At 43.5% G+C, this 22918-nt stretch overlaps 1 protein-coding gene across 2 annotated transcripts in view; it reads left to right on the forward strand.

Annotated features, from left to right (window-relative positions):
• The first annotated feature begins 2448 nt into the window (after positions 1-2448).
• LOC149448778 (sulfotransferase 6B1-like) overlaps positions 2449-22918 on the forward strand; it is a 35028-nt gene continuing 14558 nt past the window's right edge. The window contains exons 1-3 of one of the 2 annotated variants that reach the window (XM_089694270.1): positions 2449-2730; positions 17355-17464; positions 22801-22890. In XM_089694270.1, coding sequence (XP_089550396.1) covers positions 2514-2730; positions 17355-17464; positions 22801-22890 — 417 coding nt within the window. In that variant the 5' untranslated portion in view covers positions 2449-2513. The remainder of the gene's footprint in view (positions 2731-17354; positions 17465-22800; positions 22891-22918) is intronic. The other variant, XM_089694269.1, reaches the window with a different exon arrangement.

Consider the following 22918-nt stretch of genomic DNA (forward strand, 5'->3'; position numbering starts at 1 on the left):
GATCTGGCCTTTGCTATCTCTGCGTGACTTACTCCTGACCTGACCTCTGCTCTCTGTTATTGCTGATCTGGCCTTTGCTTTCTGTCGTAACCTGACATTTGCTACCTCTGTAACATTTACTCCTGAACCGACGTCTATGTGACCTACTCCTGATCAGCACTTTGCTCTATCTGCTGGACTTACTCATGATCTGACCTCTGTTTTCTCTGTGTTACTTGCTCCTGACCTGAGCTCTCTGCAATACCTACTCCGGACCAGAATTGTGCTGTTTCTGCATTACTCTTTGCTGACCAGACCTCTGCTTTCTCTGAGATACTCACTCTTGACCTGACCTTTGCTCTCCCTGTGTGGCTTAATCCTGTCCTGATCTCTGCTCTCTCTGTATTACTTGGTTCTCGCCAGCTCAGTGGATTGCTTTAAAAAAGGCCTGGATTCTTTTTTGGATATAGAGAATATAACTGGATACTAACATTCAGGGGTGGACTGACAACTCATGGGGCCCCCGGGCAATAGGGGATCATGGGGCCCCTGTGTCCTTGCCCAAACTCAAAAAAGTCTATGAAAAAGGTACCGGGGCATCTCATGGGGCCCCCTACTCACCCCGGGCCCTCGGGCAGTGCCTGAGTTTCCAAATGGTCAGTCCGCCCCTGCTAACATTTATAGGTAAAGTTGATCCAGGGAATATCCAATTGCTTCTCAGGGGATCAAGAAGGAATGTTTTCCCCTGCAGGAGCAAATTGGATCATGGTGGGTTTTTTGCCTTTCTCTGGATCAACTGTGGGTGTAGGATTATAACTTTTTTCTTTTTTATGGATGAACTGGAGGGACTTTTGTCTTTTTTCAGCCAGACTAACTAACTGTAATGTGCTGCTGACCTGACCTGCTCCTACTGCTTTACTCTCTGCTAACCTAACCTCTGCCGACTCTGTGAGAATTACTCCTGACCTAACATCTGCATGACTTACTCCTGACCCGACCTCTACGTGATCTACTCCTGATCTGCCTTTTGTTCTATCTGCATGACTTACTCCTGACCCGACCTCTACATGATCTACTCCTGATCTGCCTTTTGTTCTATCTGCTTGACTTACTCCTGACCTGACCTCTGCTCTTTGGGCATTATTTACTTCCTGGTCTGACCTCTGCATGACTCACTCCTGACCCAACCTCTACGTGATCTACTCCTGATCTGCCTTTTGTTCTATCTGCTTGACTTACTCCTGACCTGACCTCTGCTCTCTCTGCATTATTTACTTTCTCGCCTGACCTCTGCATGACTTACTCCTGGCCTGACCTCTGTTCTCTCTACATTATTTACTCCTGACCTGACCTCTGCTCTCTCTACATTATTTACTCCTGACCTGACCTCTGCTCTCCCTACATTATTTACTCCTGACCTGACCTATGTGTGACTTACTCCTGACCTGACCTATGTGTGACTTACTCCTGACCTGACCTATGTGTGACTTACTCCTGACCTGACCTCTACTCTCTCTGCGTTACTCGCACCTGACTTCTGGATTACGTATGCTTGACCCTAGCACTTGACTTCTACATTACTTATGCCTGACCCTGGCACTATGTGCAATACTTACTCCTGACCCACAGCGGCACAGGCTCACATTTTATTTAACCATACCCCTTTAAGCCTGTTCCGCTATTACTGCAATTTGGCCACACCACAAGGCATTCAAGGAATTTTGTCTTCATACATTAAATGTCTGTCTGGGGTTCCAAAAGTCTTAAACCAATTGTTTCCAGGCTTGTTAAAAATAGGGGTGTGATTTTGTGGGTGTGTTTTAAAAGAGAACATGGTGATTAGGGTGTCCTACTTTAATTTTGAAAATCTGGTAACCTTAGTCTACAAAAGCCTCAAAGCTAGCAACTCTAATGAAATTTCAACTACTTTTGATCAGACTATAAATTGACAACTTCCATACAGGTTATTGCTTAAAACCAATCAAAACCTTAAAAAATGGCAGCAGTTTTATTGAAAGTGCTCAGATTTTAATGCTAAATCTGATTGAATCAATTTCAATCCCTTCTTTTTGCAGTCAATCAAAACCAGGCATTTCTACATTTGACTTCTCAAAAGTGGTTGGAAATGCCAGAAAGTTGGTCAGCCTAAAGACCCAAAATGTATTCTATCCAAGCACACACGCTGGCTGTAAAACAAACTGGGTGCGGTAAAAAGGAATTGTTCTCAGTGTAAAGGGACATAATCTCTTGTGTAACTATTAGTAGTCTCAAGGTTCAGAAAGTGATCTTTCATTCTTGTCAGTAGGGTAAAGTACATCATACTTATTTGTATTTGGCTGGCTTGTGTGACTTTACTAATCATTTTGCCTGCTTTGCTTTAGAGGCTGAGCGATAAGCAGAGTTCTATATCAGTGAAAGCCAGCAAGAAAAAGGGAAGTGCTGGTGTGTAATCCTCCCCCTCCCAGTGCCTCATTTATAAAGGCATTGCCTGTGAAAACTCGTTTCAGTCTCTCTGCTTATCCTCCACAGTCAAAATGTCTACAACTGAAGAGCAACAACCAAAGGATACTTTCATGGCAGACATGAAGAAAAGGTTAGAAGAGGCCAGCAAGATGACAACAGAAGAGCTGAAATTTAGTTATAAGGGAATTCAGTACCCTTCTGTTCTCTGTAGCAAGGAAACTTTTCAAGGAATGGAGAAAATGGAGGCTAGAGAAGAGGATGTGCTGATCATAACCTATCCAAAATGTGGTAAGTGTGTTGAATGTGAGAGTTTTGTTCAATAGGAATCTGTTTTGTTGTTGAACATCAGGCAAACACCTTTATACACACATACTTATAAACACATACTGTATATAGGAGGTATTTTACCTGCTAAAAAGGGTTTGTATTATTGTCTGTTCACTAGTGGGGTACCTTCCAGTGGGCACACGGGTCCCAAGATAAGTGTCCTATCACACACTGTACACTGGGAGTAATCCAATCCCCCACAGAACCGCCGATGAGCTGCAGCACCCTAAGCAATCGGGAAAGAAGAGGAAAATTTGGCAGCTGCAGGGGAGCCACAGGGGGATTTAATTGCATAAATAGATCCCCTAATGCTCCAGTCCCCTATACAGCCCCCCCTCATCGATTCCCTAGCAACCCCTTACTGCAGCGCTGCTGGCTGGCTCCCCTACTTTTCCCTCCTGCCAACTTTAGGTACTGCAGGGGAGCCTGAATCTCCAAAAAAATTCTCCAGAGACAAGCTCATAGGATAACTAGCTCCTATCTAAATTGGCCCTAGTATATGTATGTATGTGTGATAGAGACCTTTGATTGTAAGCTCCTTGAAGGCAAGGACTGATGTGATGTACAGTATATACAGTATATGTAAAATGCTGCATAAATTTACGGCACTATATAGGTACCTGGAATAAATTAATAATATAGGTCGGTTAGAGAAACCACAACAGTTGAGTAGTTTCAACACACAACCCACTGGTCAGGTACATTTTAACATGTTGCGTTTCAATTCTTTTAGAGGCAGCTGAATTTAATATTTTTTCTCAATGGTATGTGTAGCGCCACCCCCGAAAGAGCAGCTTGGTAATTTTGGGTTCTTTGTACTGCGTCTTGACTCCAAGAACAACCTCAGTCCCTCTGACACACCTGGTTGAGTGAAAATCACCGCAGGAACGAATAAAGCTGGCCATACATGGGTCGAATTCTTTCGAAAAACTTTTCTAAGAATTTTCGTTATAATTTCGTACCATTAGTGGGCCACATCAACGGCCAATTTTCAAGCGCTCATTGAATTTGAGTGATCAGACTTGTTGGAGATTTTTTGAAAAATGAATGAATTTTTGATCAATGATGGAAGAATCGTGTGAGAAATATAATTGAAAAAGAAATGAGCATGAGCTGTGACCTGGAAAGAAAAGAAACTTCTTGGCCACGAAAATTATTTTCTGTAGCAACATGAGGTGAAATTAAAGGCTTGGTTGGTTGAATTTCAAAATCAATGGTGGCACCATTGGATTACAAAACGCATTAAATTTCTGATTTTCTAAAGAAAATTTGTTTGGAATTCGGCCAATGTATGGCCTGAATAAAGACACCAGTGTAAAATACTCTTAACCCGGCTGTGGGTTACTACTAGTAAATAGACACACCCCTATTTAGTGGTAGCTAATCTTGATCTATTGATAAGGGTTAAAATAAATGGCAATTTAAACATAAATGAGAACACACAGGTAGATTATGTCACAGTCTGCTAGACAGAGTAATAACTGTGCCATAAAGCATATGTGGAGGAAAATAAATACTGCAGTAGATAGTGTTCTTTAAGCCTTATTAAATTATTTTTTTGAATTGGTACCTATGGGGCAGTGCCCCACATACACTTTTTTTTGCCAATCCCTTGGTTACTATCCTTAAAATGGAGAAAAAAATTATTTGGCAGATATGACTCCAACTGATTTCAGTGGGTTTGCAGTTGGCATCTGAACTTTTGATGTTCGGTTGAACCTCCGAAAACCAAACCCAGGTGTGTTTGGCTCATCCCTGATCCAAACAGGTAGCAAACTCCTTAATGCAATTACTCTAAATGTTTTAAAGCCCATGTTGATTGTCCAATATTATCATGCTGTTTATACAGACAGGTACAGTGATTAGTAGTTCTGTCACTAGGTGGGAGTGTTTAATGCAATGTTCTTCCTAGTGGAACTACATGTAAATAATGTAATTTTCTGCCTCTGTATTCCTATTGTTTTCCAAATAAAACCTCTTGACTAGCAAGAGTCATATCTGCATGTTCTAGTAACATAAACTCATTCTTGGTGTTAATCCTTCAATTTACACAGGCGAAGGTGTGAATTGTTGTCAAATTGCAGGGGTTGAGATGTTAAATGCAGATTGACACCAAGGATAGGATTATGTAACTAAGACAGATGTTTCCACAACTTTCACATTTCCCATCCTGTTCTGGGACAATCAATATCTGCTTTAACACATTCCATGGTAATTGAACTAAGGTGTCTGTGCTACCCATGAGGATAAAAATGCTGGGGTATGTTTCCAGACATTCATTAGAAATTAGTAAGTGGCTTCAAAAAGCTACAAATCATTTTCAACATTACAGAACAAGTCCAGCTGATTGTGATTAGTTACTACTAGCTATACCATGACATGTGTAGAAAGATACATGCAGCGCTCCCTTACCAACCAAACTAAATAAAAAAATGCATGTAACATAAACACATAAAATCAAATGCATAAAATATTTGTTAAACCAATATACAAAAATACACCTCTGTGTAATAAACAGTGATCAGTAAAATGGAACAAAAGATGAAACATAATCAGTCTGTGAGAGTCCCAAATTCAGATTAATCTTCTTTAGTGCAACTCATACATCTTCTTCCAATCCGTGATTAAATCAATAATGACTACCTTTATGCAACTGTGACTCCCATCACCTTAATGATAATGCGCTCACCTCCAAAATTAGACTTACACTTACAAAATTAGACGTACGCTTACATATACTGTAATTTGAAATCAATGTTCCTTTAAGATAGGTATTGTGTACAGCTGCAACTCTCTCCTGCGGCTTCCGACACCCAGCTTCTCCCACGCGTTACGTCACCCCCCTAGTGACTTTATCAGGACCGTGACATGACTAACGAGAACATTCACAGACATGGATAGTGAATGCAGCGCTACCCCAGTAGCAGCCACTGATTAGGATGGGCCCTTTGTTCTTTGCCTCAACCTTTTCCCAAAAACCTAAGTCCCTCTAACACACCAGATTGAGTGTAAAATATACAATATCACAGGAAATCGCTGAAAGTAATACCGAGGGGTTTATTTACTAATGCTGGAGAGTGCAAAATCAGGTGCACTTCCGCATAGAAACCAATCAGCTTCCAGGTTTTATTGCCAAAGCTTATCTGAACAATCTGAGCTTAGAAGCCTATTGGCTACCATACACAGATGCATCAGATCCTGGGTGAACCAGCTTTAGTAAATCTCCCCCTTACTACCCAATCAAAGAAAACAGGCACCAAACCAGGTAGTAAAGGCAAACTTAAATATATTGTCCCCCAATATGGTTGATAACTAGAGAAACATGGATTAACACTGGCAATAACACAATTTAGCATAAAAAATGATTACAGTAAGGATTAGGCATAAGATGACATTTGGCATCCAGATAAGCATAAACAGTATCAAGGCCACCTCAAGAGCAGCAGTGGTAGGAAAGAGAAGTACAGCTGCAGGTACTCAAAAGAGCAGGATGTAGGCTGGAGGAAACACAATAATGTGGCAAAAGTGCAGAGACATGGCTTAAGTCTGGAAGTTCATCGGAGGATCCAAGAGTTCAAGGTTCACCAGAAACAAGATACAAGGTAAAGTTGTCAAAGGGATCAGTCAGGGAGCTGTCCAGCATCTCAGGTGAGATGATCTCAATGAGAAAAGCTACAGCCAGACACTGCAGAGGTCCCAGGTTCAGATCTGGACCCTAACACAGCTTTTCCAACAGTGGGCACCCAAGATCTGAGATACCAGTAGCAGTTTGCTGGTTCAGCACAATGATGATGCTACTTCCTGTAAGGAGGGCAATTGTTAGCCTGCTGCACAGACTTTGGGGGAGAGGAGAGTTGGGGCAAAGAGGTTGTGTGCCACCATAATGGGACCTATGCAAAAAGGAGGACAATGACAGCCTGACATGCTGCATGATCTGTGCTGCCTGGTGAGCAGTGCATAGAGTCTGAGAGGGACAGACTGGGGGGAATTATATTAATGTACAATATATAAGTAAAGCACTGCATAAATTGACAGCTCTGTATAAGTACTTGAAATAAATAGAATAAAATATTTATAATAATACTGTCTGAGACTCACTTGCAGCCAGTCAATTTTTAAATTACCATTTTCTAAGCTGTGTGAGGGAAAAAAAGAAAGAATTTTGTTGGTTGCTATGAGCAACTGCACCAGTTGAGATAGAACTTGTCTCAGATGCGGTTTATTAACCACTTGTCTACCAAGGTACATTTATAAACAGCATGGTAGACGTGGTTAAATCAAGCTCATAGCTGCTGTTGCCGCTGTATCTCAGTACTGGCTGTAATAGTTGGTGAAAGGCTTTCCGATAAAATGATCAGGCAGCGCTAGAGCTGCCTGAAAACTTTTAAGGGACTCTCAAAGGGACTCCACTCCTCTCCCCTGCCAGCAGCACCAGATGTATCTGCGGTGGTTCCTGGACTCTCCATTTCCTCCCTGGACCATGTCAAATAGCTTCCCCAGTGAGAGCAGGAACATCTATTTCCCGATCCCTCCTTCGACTAATAACCTCGAGGACCACAATTTTATTTTGTAGGGTTTCTGCTTTGAGATTGCAAAAAATGAAAAAAAAATGCCTTAGTAGGCAAGTGGTTAATTCTCCCCAGAGTGTGTAATATTTATTTATTTATTTATTTATCGTGTTTATATAGCGCCAAAGGGTTTGCTCAGCGCTGTACAATAGGGGGGGACAATACATGAAACAGAACAGTAACATCAAACAGTACACAAGGGGTTAGAGGGCCCTACTCTTTCGAGCTTACAATCTAGGAGGGAGGGGGTAGAGGCACCGGAGGAAGCGGCTGTGGGGGATGAAGTGGTAGGAGGAGGGAAGGGCAGCGGCTGTTAGGTGAGGGTGGGGTAATACATTTATTGAATGGGTTGTTGGCACTAGGTGTGAGCTGCCCATTCCAGGTATGCCACTAGGTGTATACATTGTATGGATGGGCAAAAATCCAGTGTTGGATGCAGCACAATACTGTCCTATTCATACTTTTTTATGTACTGCAGTAAAACATTTACTGTTGGGTGTTTTTAGGTGAAAACGTATATATGAGAATAACCACAGTTTACAACTAAAACCAATTGTTATGTTGAGCTTAGTGCAGGCATGTCCAAAGTCCGGCCCGCGGGCCATTTACGGCCCGAGGGTCGGTTTAATACGGCCCTCCATGTCAGTGTGTCTTATGGAGCGAATATGGAGCGGCCGGTCCGGTATTTCCACCGCGGCCGTGTCAGAATACCGGGCCGGCCGCTCAGCTCTGCAGCGGGACCTTACCTGTTCCTCTATCCAGCGGCGCGCTGTCTTCCCGGCTTCTGTAGTGTGGGCGCTGGGCATGAGAGCCGGGTGCCAAGTGCGCATGCGCAAGAAGCGGTGCTTTTTGTGAATGGTAAGGCGGTACCTGGGACACATGACAGATCCCAGAAGCCGCCAGACCAATCATAAAGCGCAAGTGCTTCTCGCTCATGCGCACTGGGCACCCGGCTGTCATGCCGAGCGCCATTACAGAAGCCGGGAAGATAGCGCGCGGCTGGATCGAGGAACAGGTAAGATCAAACAAAAACTCTGCGGAAGTAAGAGCGGGTACCTGTCAAATTCAGGTACCCGCTCCCCACCTCCCCAAAGGTCAGCAGTCATCTGTACTGTCCGCAGTCTCTGGTCATCCCTGTGCTGTCCGCAGTCTCTGGTCATCCCTGTGCTGTCCGCAGTCTCTGGTCATCCCTGTGCTGTCCGCAGTCTCTGGTCATCCCTGTGCTGTCCGCAGTCTCTGGTCATCCCTGTGCTGTCCGCAGTCTCTGGTCATCCCTGTGCTGTCCGCAGTCTCTGGTCATCCCTGTACTGTCCGCAGTCTCTGGTCATCTCCTGTACTGTGTCTGCAGTCCATTAGTTCAGAATTTTTTTTTTCCTGTTTTCTGCCTCTAAAACCTAGGTGCGTCTTATGGTCAGGTGCGTCTTATACGGCGAAAAATACGGTAACTTGGCATAAAATAATTTATTTGCATTTAATTGTAATGGTTCAAAGAATGTTTGGAAAAATGTTCGGCCCTCCACCATGTTCACTTCATCCAATCTGGCCCTCTTTGAAAAAAGTTTGGACGCCCCTGGCTTAGTGCTTTTCCCTGGGTGCAGTGACAGCTTAAAGTGTAATTTAAGACAAAGTTTTTTTTTTTCACTTTGGATAGAGTAATGGAGCAATACAAATTACAAGAATGTTGGCATACTTTTTGCAGAGTCATACCTGTCTATTCTGAAATAATGTGTGCTTGCCTCACTACATTCTTTCTCAGACTAATTTCTGAATGGGAGGGGCCCCTTTCAGTAGCTAATCTGTTCAAGTGCAGTGAGGAATATTCCTGAAAAACATCTAAGCTATTTTCTTTTGTTGTAGGGTGTTTGTAGCTTGTTTTTAGTAGACTTCTGGGAAGAGCAGTGAGCCATTCCAGTCCTGGACTAAGACAAAAAATAGGCCGGGGCATTTTGGACTGAGCAGCCCCAAGCCCGAGGACACCTTCCTCAGGGCCCAGTGTCAGAATGCCAGGGCCCGGTCGCAAGAGCGACCTTTTGCGCCCCTGGTAGTTTTGCCACTAGTGTTAGTAGTTTGTTTTTTAATTTTTTACAATTTTATTAAAACATTTTTGTAAGAGAAAAAGAAGAGAGAGAGAGAGAGAGAGATGGGGGGGGGAGAGAGAGAGAGAGAGAGAGAGAGAGAAGGGGGGGAGAAGACACAAGGCTGGCAAGGAGTGTGGGCGGGGCAGACACAAGAGGAGAGGGCGGGAGGAGGAGGGCCAGCTTTCTCTCTCCTCTCCTGTCTGTGGTGGGGGACTCTCAGCACTGGGGACAGAATATGCTGACAGATGCTCTGTAGCAGTCAGCAGGGAGGTGGGAACTCAGCAACAGTGCTGCGGGAAATGAGGGGGGTGGCCACGGGGGGAGCATACAGGAGCCCATGGCAGCAGGAGATGGATAGAAGGGGCAGCTGGGCGGCACAGAGGAACTGAGAAATGCATGATCCAGTTCCTCTATGTGCCACCCGGTCGCCCCTCCTATCTAGGCACCCTGGCCCACCATGCAAATGCCCAATGTGCCCTATGGCCAGTCCAGGCCTGAGCCAGTCACAGAAGCAGGGAATACAATTTTAGGGGGATTTTATTTTTATACAGTGCTCAGAATGGCTCCAGAGTCACACATTGCAAGGAAGCAACATTTAAAATGTTTTACTTATAAATTAAAAAGCAATGTTTGTAAGGGGGGTTGTGATTGCCTGTGTGTTGGCACCAAACTGTGCAAGCTCCCTCCTGCTACTTCTTGGATAGGAAAACTACACCCCTGCTGGAAGATGAAGCCCTTCTCCATAATGTGTCACACTCCTGGCTGTAGGCCCTCTCACAACATCCCTGACCATAGGCCTTAATATTTGAGGAATGTCCACACATGAAACATATTTTCCACACTTTACTGTAATTTCTCAAAGATGGTCATGACATCTGACTTCACATTGACATACCAACAGATTTTTTGACGTGGAATGCCATACACAGGAGCAGACATTCTTTAGCTGTCATTTAAGTGCCAACATCCAACAGATAACCTGTAAGCCATTGCCCCTTTGCACCTTCTCTCTCCTTGGAAGCACTACAGAGTTGGAACCGCTTTCCCCTGTATACTAATTCCACAGCATTTAGCTTCCATCACCGAGTATAATCAAGGTGCCCTTATCAGCACAGCAGTCTCACTCATGTTCCTTCCATTGCTCTGCTTAGCTGGACACACTCCCAGATAATACACTCACTCCCAGGTGTACCAGTACACACATCAGAGGACTCTGGCCTGGCCTGAAAGGTCTTTTGCAACTCAGTCACAGCCCGCAAAAGGCCATAAAAGAATCACGGCAACTGCAGCTGTTCTTACTGAATGCCAAACCACCTCACCTGGGGTTCCAGACCTGTTAAGGGCCCTTGGGCAGTAACCAACTATACCCAAATAGTTTTGGGGTGCTTGGCTCCCCTGCCCCATCTCCCTAGGACCCTCCAATCCTGGCACTTATGTGGGCACTAACTCCACCCATTACATCACCAGCACATTTTCTCTAAAAGGGACCTAACACCCAATTATCACTGTGCATATACCAGACTATATTGTCAGAAGACAGCCCTCTACTGACAAGCTAACTGCACATGCTAACATGTTTAATGACATTCAACTACAAAATGGCCTATTACATAGTCTATTGTTTTCTTTGTTTTCTACCTACTGTAAAATCCTTGTCCTAAGGAATTTATTTGAGGATACAGTAGAGCTCCGTCATATAAATTCTTCCTCCATGAGGATGAATACTGTAGCACTATCCTCCTTAAGGGTTGCATAGTAATTTTTGGGTTCCCTGTCAATCTGGACCTCTTGTTGAAAGCCCAACCTCTGCTGATAGCACCTTGCTCTTGTGACCAGAATAACTGTAAAATGTAAAACAACTGTAAAATGGACTCACACACAAGTTAGTGTAAACCAATATGAAGTTTATATTGCAATTAAAGGTAACTTGGTCAGAAAGAACAAAATGACACTGATATATGCAGCAAATATAATCCCTCTTGGCTATTGTGAGCAAAAGTAACGACATTGACAGTAAAGCATTAATAACTGTTAGCAGGTCTGCTTTCAGAAATAATCCACTGCCTCTGGTATGAAGGGACTGCTGAATCCCCAGTGAGCAAGAAAAACTAACAAGAAACAAGTAAGCTCACTGTGGGTCCTTAGAACTAGATGACAAGGATTAGATGTGAAGTAAACAGAATTCTCATCTGAAATTGAGCAATGTCCCTTTAAGAACACTGCAGAGTCTTCTGCATGCTTGTTGGTATGAAGTTGAGGTATGGAATATTGTTCCTTAGGATGGCAACACAAGGACAGTGAGGGAAAGAGTAAGATTTAGTGCGGGGTCCCCATTAAAGCGCTAAACATGAGCAGGCTTGAAGTAATGAATAGCAACAATTGGCATAAGTGTCTATGGACAAAGACAACTCCATCTGAATATCAAAGGCAAAATGAACAGTAGTAGGCAGGTCTACTGTTAGAAACAATGGGGCCCCTTACAATCAATATAACAGGGACCCCAAATAAACACAGTTTACTACGCCTTATTTATGAATGAACACAGTGAATGATCAGTAACGATCACCATTGTGTTCATTCGGTAAAGGAGGGGCCTGGAAAATGTGACATATTTACCGGACCCTCCCCCCACTCTCCATCCTGAAAGATCCTATTGTGTACTTGCAGCTGCCAGTGAGAAGGAGAGGAGGGAAACCAGCAGTACTGCAGCGGCTGTGGGGGGGTGGACACACAGAGGCGCCTGGGCAGCATGGGGAAATTTATGGTGTACTGGGAGGGTGCTGCAGAGAGAGCGACACAGGGGATCCATTCCAGTAACTGCTCCCCCTCTGTTGTGCTGATCACTCTCCCTGCTCATATCCGATTCACCCTGCTGCCTGGGCCCCCCTGCTGGTCTGGGCCCCGTACAGGAGGACCAGTGGTACCCCCTTATCCACGGCCCTGGTAGTAGGAATCCTGCTTTGTTGAAAAAGGAAATTGGTTGTTTCAGTTGGCACTGCTATATCCTGCCCAGTAACTGTGTGCCCTGTGGTCAGCTTGTATGATGAACTGTAATGCAGATGTATTCCAATAATGGCAGCTGTGAGAACTAGGCCGCAAACTGGGGCAACTATACAGGTGAAACTTGAAAAATTAGAATATCGTGCAAAAGTTCATTTATTTCAGTAATGCAACTTAAAAGGTGAAACTAATATATGAGATAGACTCATTACATGCAAAGCAAGATAGTTCAAGCCACGATTTGTCATAATTGTGATGATTATGGCTTACAGCTCATGAAAACCCCAAATCCACAATCTCAGAAAATTAGAATATTGTGAAAAGGTGCAATATTCTCGGCTCAAAGTGTCCCACTCTAATCAGCTAATTAAGCCATAACACCTGCAAAGGGTTCCTGAGCCTTTAAATGGTCTCTCAGTCTGTTTCAGTAGGAATCACAATCATGAGAAAGACTGTTGACCTGACAGTTATCAGCTGCTAAAATCACAGTGCCCTCATACATCGGGTTTCCCCCACCAGAATGCCCCCATACATCAGATTCCCCCATCAGAGTCTCACTATAGATCAGTAGAGTCCATTAGAGCCAGCTGGGATGAGAAGCATGCTGCAGGGGGCTGGGCACACATGTGACAATATTGGTTGATATGATGTTGTCAATCCTAACAACCAATGATTGCAGCTTACTGTGGATCCAGCACAGCAGAATGATGGGCTGATGGTCCAGACTGGGCTGTCAGTAGGTCCGGATCACGGTCTGCCATTTAGTGAAGGCGGTCATATTTATCCAGGCCAGAAATTAATAGAGACAGCATTACAGCCAGATGAAATTATAACTAGAAAGATAATTGTATAACAACCATGTAAGCAGGTGCTTCTAAAGGGTTAAGAGTTTTTCTTTTGTTCTTACTCATGCTCTGAGGTTATTCAGGGCAACTCTGATTAAAATATATGAAAACAAATCCACTACTGCACTTGAGGTTAATGATCAAAAGCAGCTTGCACACATTTGTGATAGCAAATGAACAACATAGATATACAGAATACTGTGCAGCACTAATCTAAAAACAACAGTTACAAAATATATGAATAATAGTGAGTTCAATTTACAAATGAAAGAAAAATAAATCTAAGAATAATAGTGAGTCCAATGAACCATCAACTGAATGTCCCACAATATAAAGTGTAAGTCCTCTTCCTAAATACTCCAGTGTACAAGTGAAACTTGAAAAATTAGAATATCGTGCAAAAGTTCATTTATTTCAGTAATGCAACCTAAAAGGTGAAACTAATATATGAGATAGACTCATTACATGCAAAGCAAGATAGTTCAAGCCGTGATTTGTCATAATTGTGATGATTATGGTTTACAGCTCATGAAAACCTCAAATCCACAATCTCAGGAAATTAGAATATTACATGCAATCAATAAAACAAGGATTGTACATAGAACAATATTGGATCTCTGAAAAGTATAAGCATGCATATGTACTCAGTACTTGGTTTGGGCCCCTTTTGCAGCAATTACTGCCTCAATGCGGCGTGGCATGGAAGCTATCAGCCTGTGGCACTGCTGAGGTGTTATGGAAGACCAGGATGCTTCAATAGCGGCCTTCAGCTCTTCTGCATTGTTCGGTTTCATGTCTCTCATCTTTCTCTTGGCAATGCCCCATAGATTCTCTATGGGGTTCAGGTCAGGCGAGTTTGCTGGCCAATCAAGCACAGTAATCCCACTGTCATTGAAGCAGGTTTTGGGGCTTTTGGCAGTGTGAGCAGGTGCCAAGTCCTGCTGGAAAATGAAGTCAGCATCCCCATAAAGCTTGTCTGTGGAAGGAAGCATGAAGTGCTCCAAAATCTCCTGGTAGATGGCTGCGTTGACCCTGGACTTAATGAAGCACAGTGGACCAACACCAGCAGATGACATGGCTCCCCAAATCAACACAGACTATGGAAACTTCACACTGGACTTCAAGCATCTTGCAATGTGTGCCTCTCCATTCTTCCTCCATACTCTGGGTCCTTGGTTTCCAAATGAGATGCAAAAGTTGCTCTCATCAGAAAAGAGGACTTTGAACCACTGAGCAACAGACCAGGTCTGTTTTTCTTTAGCCCAGGTAAGACACTTCTGATGTTGCTTGTTGTTCAGGAGCAGCTTGACAAGAGGAATACAACATTTGAAGCCCATGTCCAGGATCCGGCTGTGTGTGGTGGCTCTTGATGCACTGACTCCAGCCTCAGTCCACTCCTTGTGAAAGTCCCCAACACTTTTGAATGGCCTTTTCCTGACAATCCTCTCCAGGCTGTGGTCATCCCTGCTGCTTGTGCACCTTTTTCTTGCACACTTTTCCCTTCCACATAACTTTCTATTAATGTGCTTTGATACAGCACTTTGGAAACATCCAACTTCTTTTGCAATTACCTTTTGAGGCTTTCCCTCCTTATGGAGGGTGTCAATGATGGTTTTCTGCACAACTGTCAGGTCAGCAGTCTTTCCCATGATTGTGATTCCTACTGAACCAGACTGAGAGGCCATTTAAAGGCTCAGGAACCCTTTGCAGGTGTTATGGCTTAATTAGCTGATTAGAGTGGGACACTTTGAGCCTAGAATATTGCACCTTTTCACAATATTCTAATTTTCTGAGATTGTGGATTTGGGGTTTTCATGAGCTGTAAGCCATAATCATCACAATTATGACAAATCACGGCTTGAACTATCTTGCTTTGCATGTAATGAGTCTACCTCATATATTAGTTTCACCTTTTAAGTTGCATTACTGAAATAAATGAACTTTTGCACGATATTCTAATTTTTTTTAGTTTCACCTGTATGTATAGAACTATGTGTAAGTAGATAGCTGAGGTGGCAAACTGTCAGTATTCACTTAGGGGGTGCGAGGGTCTCTCTCACCCAATCTAAGTAGTCCGGCAGATCGGCGGCAGTCCATCTTTCCCTGCAACCGGGGTCAGTCCACAGACTCTCTGCTTCAGACTCAGCGTCCCATCTGGTCACATGCTGTCAGATTGGCCTACTGGACAGCATGGTGGACCAGGAGGTCAGTAGGCTCTTTCCGCTCTTCCTCTCTCTCCATCCCTGGCTCTGCAACGTACTTCAGCACACCTCCTTCTCCTTCAGTCTCTCCCTGCACTCTCTTGGCCAATCTCCCAGGCTTTGATTTTTATATGCCCCCGCCCACACGCTACCTCTCTTGGGAAATATAGTTCTCGGCCACCCTGCTCACCGGCTGAGTTCTGCTATTCAGCTTACAAGTTCCAGATGGCTGTTCTGTAAATGTGAGTGACCCTGAATGGCAGGCCACCGCCATCTAATGTCCATCTTAATGTATTGCAAGTAATAAAATTTCAGGGGGTTAGCTACATACCCACTATCTGAATTACTAAGGACTTGGATACAATTCTCTACACGGGTCACCTAACATCCTTTGGTTGAAAAATTGAAGACGCCAAGGGGAAAATTGTCAGCTGAACAGCAGCTGCATCCAGTTAGATGCAGCTGCTGTTCAGGTATTCTGATACTGGCATTGGATTCAGCTGGCTGCAACTGTCAGAATGCAATATCCAAAGCTGGAGTTTCCTCCATCAGCACTGTATAGCGTAGATGGGGGACTCTCTTAGACTATGAAAAAAAATAATCTGTGTGTTTATATCCAGGTAAAGCAGATTCCCTGTGAACAGCAGAATGTAAACAAAAGAGCTTTCATTACAAAAAAAAACCCAAAAAAACAGTGTGGGGGTCCTCACCAACCCCTACCAGGCCCTTTGGGTCTATTATGGGTTTTGAAAGGGACTCCACACCATAAAAAAAATGCTTAGGTTCCACCTAAAATCCGTACCAGTCTCTTTGGTCTGGTATGGATTTTAAGGGAAACCCCAAAAAATGGTGTGGGGTCCCCCTAAAATTCATACCAGATCCTTATCCGAGCATGACGGCCTGCAGACCAAGTAGGTGGGGAGGGGGGCAGTGCCTCCCTCTCCTGAATCATACCAGGCCACATGCCCGCAACTTGCTCTCAACTCATATTGATGAGGACAAGGGCCTCTTCCCCACAACTCTGGCCAAATGGTTGTGGAGGTGCGAGGTGTAGTTTATGGAAACTTGGAAGTCCTGTTTAACAAGGGGGCCCCCAGATCCCACCCCCCATGTTTAAAAAAAAATCCATTGTCAATCACAATGAACACCGGCCACAAATTAATTCATTCACATGGGGGGGCAGGATCTGGGGGTCCCCTTGTTAAAGGGGACTTCCAGATTCTAATAAGCTACCTCCTGCACCCCCACAACCACACAGTCAGGGCTGTGGGTAAGTGGCCCTTCTTGTCATTAACATGGGGACAAGGGGCTTTGCCAGGCTCATTCTCCCTCTTTCCTGGCCTGCCGGGCTGCATGCTCAGATAAGGGTCTGGTATGGATTTTTTGGGGGATGCACACCATTTTTTTGGTGTGGAGTCTCCACCTCAGATCCATATTAGACCGTAGAGCCTGGTATTGATTCTGGGGGGGGGGGGGCACACTTTTTTATTTGTTTATTTGGCATGGGATCCCCTTTAAAATCCATTACCAGACCTTGACCTCCAAGCAGTTTTTTTTTTTACCGCCGGCTCTTTTGTTTATATTCTGCTGTCAGTGGGGAATCCTCACTGACAGCAGGGATGACTCATCGTTGTTAGGACCCCGGTGTGTGCCAGCTCCTAACAACCAAAGCCTGGGAAACTTTAGTAAAAAAAAAAAAACCACAAGAGGGGAAAAAACACACTGGAACACTTTAAAAAAAGCATAAAAATGTATGTAAAAGTGTATGTAGAAACACATCCAGAATGCATCTGGACTCTGTTTTTGTGGTGTGAACTGGCCCTAAAAATAATGAAGACATTTGACTGCTAAAACTCATCAGCCTTTGGTATAATGTGTTGTATTCCATTGTAGGAACAAACTGGTCTCTACAGATAGTGCATGAAATGATGTTGGAAGTGCACAAAAAGGAGCCAACAATGATCAAAGGTATGCTGGAATTTGGAAAGCCAGAAAAATATGAGGTTGGTATAAAAACTTTTAAATACTTATATTTAAATGCTGTGTAAGGATAATACAAAATTGATTTTTTAAAGGTAGCATGAAAGCTCCAAAATGTTCATTGTTAGCTAGACACATTCCAGGTGTTGACTGAAGAGTTATAGGTTTATCAATAACACAATGAGACCACTGCTTCCCAACAGAGAACAAGGGTCTCGCTCTGCAGCTGCTGTAGGGGCAAGCTTTTCTGCTCAGGTTGTGACAGTTTAGAAACAAAATGAACATTGAAAACTTTGGGGTTGGTTTACTAAAACTAGAGAGTGTGAAATCTGGTGCAACTGTACATGGTAGCCAATCAGCTTCTAATTTCAGCTTGTTCAATTACGCTTTGACAAAAAAAAACTGGAAGCTGATTGGTTGCTGTGCAGAGCTGCACCAGATTTTGCTCTTTCCAGTTTTAGTAAATCAACCCCTTTATGTTTTGATGCACCTGGTATGTATTTAGCTGATTTAGTACAGTAAGAATGGGTAAAATCTAGGATCTTATACACATTACATACGGGAACTGGCAATATATTGGTTGTATCACATGTTAATTTCTGTCCGTTTCCCTTTTCTCCTATGTACGATTAAGAAGAAATTAAATACAAAAATAGCATACAAAAAAAGTTATTAGTTTGTCATTAGATTGTCCAGTACGTGTCTATTCTGGAAGCCATTCCCAGCAAATATCAAGCCATGCTGGCTAGTAAAGCAGTGCAAAGAGCAGTGGTAATATACAAGCTGCGGTAAGTCATAACATTCAATCAGATTTCACTTTACTGCAGTGAGCTCAAATGTACGCATGAGCTTAAAGCATAGTCAAATAAAAACCACAAAAATAAGCACAAAGTACATGACTTACAATAGTAAGTCATGTACCTTGTGCTTAGTTTTGCACCCTTTCCTCTTAGCACTACCATTCATAAAAGCTGGTTTTGCAGCTTCTATGAATAAAATAGGATGACATAGGATGATGGACGGGCAGATGATTGAAAGGTCCATCCCTTTGATTCATAGATAGTGTTTCATTCATAGAGCTGGGCAGAATGGCAAGCATAGTTGGGCACTCTTGATGAGTACGAATGACAGCTCCCTCAGTCCTAATAACCCCCGATGCACCAGAAGATAATGGCAGAGATAGGGGAGATCAATGGAGAAAATTTTTAAGGAAACCAGGAGCCATCATCACAAGGGACATAGCACATTAACAATCATGTCCCTTGTGTTGATTTTGTGTTTTTATTTTGACTACACTTAGGCTTTAGGATTCAGACAGAACTTTGGCTGTTTGTGTTTAGATGAACATAAAAACAGTGAAAACAATAAAGGTCCATAAACGCATTCAAAATAAAATAATATAAACGCATGAAAAATAAAATAAAGCTAAAAAAAAGTGATTGCTGCTCTCACATCAGTTAGTGCTTTTTGCCACACTTCAACAAAATATATAACGTCCTCTACAATGCAGATCAATTCCACCAAATAATGTGAAAGTCCTTAAAGCGGAGCTCCACCCAAAAGGGGAAGTTCCACTTTAAGGACTGCTCCCCATTAAGAATTGGCACGCTTGGGGGCGGCGGGTACCCGAATTTGACAGGTACCCGATCCCACTTCTGGTCCGATCGCCTAGGCGATCGGAAACAGAAGGTGTCCTCCCTCCCTCTATTCTTTTGGGACACGTGACAGATCCCAGAAGACTACAGGGCCATTCATGAAGCACAGCGCTACTCGCGCATGCGCAGTGGGTACCCTGCTGTGAAGCCGCAAGCAGTCACATCCGGGTGCCCACAGTGAAGATGCCGGCCTCATGGAATACAGGACGGTTGGTGAAACGGGTTGCAGGGGACATACCATGGGACCGAGGGACAGGTAAGTGGCTGTTTTTTAAAAGTCAGCAGCTACAGTTTTTGTAGCTGCTGAATTAAATTTTTTGACAGGGTGAGCGGAACTCTGCTTTAAGAGGGTGGGAAATCCTCAAAATTCTGTATGCGTTACACTTCTGTACCAGAGCTTCCTCAGCATGTAAGTGTTGATTTTGGGAGCTTTTAATAAATTGCTACTATTCAGAGAACACTATTGTGGTCCCTTTTTTTGCATGTAATGTACAGTCACTGGCCACTTTATTAGGTACACTTTGCTACCCAGAGTGCTCTTCTGCTGCTGTAGCCCATCTACTTCAAGGTTTGACGTGTTGTGCATTCAGAGATGGTATTCTGCATATCTTGGTTGTAACGAGTGGTTATCTGAGTTGCTGTTTCCTTTCTAACATCTCAAACCAGTCTGCACATTCTCCTCTGACCTCTGACATCAACAAGGCATTTTTTGTCCACACAACTGCTGCTCACTGGATATTTTCTCTTTTTCAGAACCATTCTCTGTAAAACCTAGAGATGGTTGTGAGTGAAAATCCCAGAAGGTCAGCAGTTTTGAAACACTCAGATCAGCCTATCTGGCACCAACAACCATGCCACGTTCAAAGTCACTTAAATCCCCTTTCTTCCCCATTCTGATGCTGGGTTTGAACTTCAGCAAGTCATCTTCACCATGTCTAGATGGCTAAATGCATTGAGTTGCTTTTATGTGATTGGCTGAAAATGGCTGATTAGCAATTGGTGTTACCAAGCAATTGAACAGGTGTTCCTAATAAAGTGGCCAGTGAGTGTATACCGAGAAGGAAGGAGCAAGAAGAATAACTGGTGCCACATATGCCCAGGGTGGGGCAACGAGTGTGTTATGACCTTGATCTTTATTGAGGTTCGTTGCAAAAGGTGAGCACATATTATCACTGGGAGTTTGCATGTGTCACATAGCTTGAGAATAGAGGAAAGAAGAGATAAATCACATCATGTTGGGGGAGGAAATACAGCTTTATTGGATATTGAAGGATGATTATATTTTTTTGAATTATGGAATGTCACATTATTTGATGAGATTGCGCTGCATCATGGAGGATGTTATATATTATGTTCGGATGAACAGCCAGACATCTACCTAATTGGTTTGATCTGAACATCATGTTTAATAGCAGTATGACTTCTGCTATTATACATGACAATTTTCCACTATCAATAGTTGTTAAGGAGTCTGGCGGGTGCAGGCAGTGCTTTCACTCACATGGCTGGAAATCCCTAGCAATGTATGCAAAGGAGCTGGGATAGCAATTTGACCCCTTCTCCCCTAGCCCTAGGGTCCCTTTAACTGGGCTATTACACATAGAGGGTGAGAAGATCTGCCAGATCACGTGACCACTGTGATGGCTTTCACAGTTCACATTAACCGGTCCCCCCACCTCCCAATCATTACTATAGACCAGGAGCTGTCTTTGATAGCTCAGTCATTGTGTGTGGAAACATGCTTTCAGTGCAGAAACCTCAGCCGCACATGGATGCATATGTGCAGCATGTGTGCTTTAATGCCACCCTCCTTGTCATCTCACATATGCGTTACTGTATGTGGGTGGCAAGAGGTCAAACACACTTTTTTCTTTGTAAATGTCAGTGTCGCTGTAGTAGGTTATACATATTGCACAGAGGTGCCACTTCATAGGTAGGGTCAGGGCTGCTGTTAGAAACCACGGGGCCTCATACAGCCATACTGGCAGGGCCCCCACGTAAAAAAAAAACACAAAAGAAAAACAGTTTACTATGCTTCAGTTATGAATGAACATGGTGAGTGTTTGGTACTGATCACTCATTGTGTTCATTCAGGAAAAGAAGGGGATGATAAATGTGGCATATTTACCAGACCTTTCCCTCACTGTCCATCCTGAACGATCCTATTGTGTGATTGCAGCTGCCAGTGGCAAGGAAAGGAGGGAAGCTGGCAGCACTGTGGGGGTGGGGGCACACAGGTGGGGCCTTGGAAGCAGGGGGAAACATATGGTTCACTGGAAGGGTGATGAGTGTGGCTGGGGGAAATTACTGGAACCGATCCCCTGTATGGTTCTCTCTACTGCAGCTGAAAGCCAGTGGGAGGCAGAAGAAGACAGCTTTCAGCTGCTGCAGAGAAAGCCATGCAGGGGATTGGTTCCAGTAATTGCCCTCCCTGCCCACATCAAATTTTCTCAGGTGTGTGGGCCCCCCTGCTGGCCTGGGCCCCGTACAGGAGGACTGGTGGTACCCCCTTATCCACGGCCCTGGGGACAGGGCTCCCCCCCCCCACCAAGGCATAACATTTAATGGAGTTTTGCATTTTTAACCACTTGCCCTCTAGAGGATTTACCCCCCTTCCTGACCAGGCCCTTTTTTGCGTTACGGCGCTGCGTTACTTTAACTGACAATTGCACAGTCATGCAACTCTGCTCCCAAATTACATTTACATCCTTTTTCCCCACGAATTGCCTGTGCGTTTTTTTATTTTTTGCACTATAAAAAAAAAAGACCCGACAATTTTGAGAAAAAAAAAACAATATTTTGACTTTTTGCTATTAAACATGTCCAGTAAAAAAAATAAAAAAAATCGAATTTTGTCATAAATTTAGGACAAAATATATTCTGCTACATGTCTTTGCTAAAAACAATCTCAATATGTGTAAATTAATTCGTTTACGTAAGTTATAGCGTTTATAAATGGCAGTATATACAGTATATACTGTGATTTTTTTTAATATTTTTGATTTCTACTAGTAATGGCGGCAATCAGTGACTTATAGTGGGACTGCGGGACTGCAGGACTGCAGTGGGCATTTTGACACTGGAGGGAACTGACTTGGTGTCACTGACGTCCCCAGCGACACCAATACAGTGATCAGTGCTAATAAAAAGCACTGAAACTGTACTAATGGCACTGGGCAGGAAGGGGTTAACATGTGGGGCAATCAAAGGGTTAACTGTGTGCTGTTTTGCTGTGGGCTGTGTTAGTGCTCTCCACTGTAAGCACACTGCTTTGTATGGCTCTGCTATGCAGAGCCATGCAAAGCAGTGTGCAGGAGCTGACATGGGAGAGAACTGTATTGTTTAGAGTCACTGGGTGCCGACCAGTAATCACCAGCCGGGACCCAGTAATTCACAACCAAGGCTGCGAATAGTGGCGTAGGTAGGGCGTGCGCGTGGCTCATTTGAGCCCCCTACCCAGGAATGCAAAATCACATATATATGTGATCTGGCGCACCCCTGCCGCCCTGTAGCAGTATATCTACTATAGGGCGGTGTGAAAGTAGTTGATATTTTACTTTAAACATTCCTAAAAATGCCTCTCTATCAAACAGAATTCTTAAAAGGTCCAACAGACAAATGCTGTGCATATATTATTTCTTGATGAAAAATAAACATAAAATAAAGCTTACATTACCAATGAAATTTATTTCCCTTCTCTAAAGTTCTTGAATCAAGAGCCTTCACCAAGAGTCTTGGCAACGCATGTTCCATGTGAAACTATTCCTAAAAACTTTTTTGAAAAGAAGACCAAGGTATAGTATAAGTGAAAATGTTGAACTT

The sequence above is a fragment of the Staurois parvus genome, unplaced genomic scaffold, assembly GCF_062004578.1.
Source record: "Staurois parvus isolate SC_StPar_1 unplaced genomic scaffold, SC_StPar_1.0 ptg000657l, whole genome shotgun sequence".
In the NCBI taxonomy this organism is placed as follows: Eukaryota; Metazoa; Chordata; class Amphibia; order Anura; family Ranidae; genus Staurois; species Staurois parvus.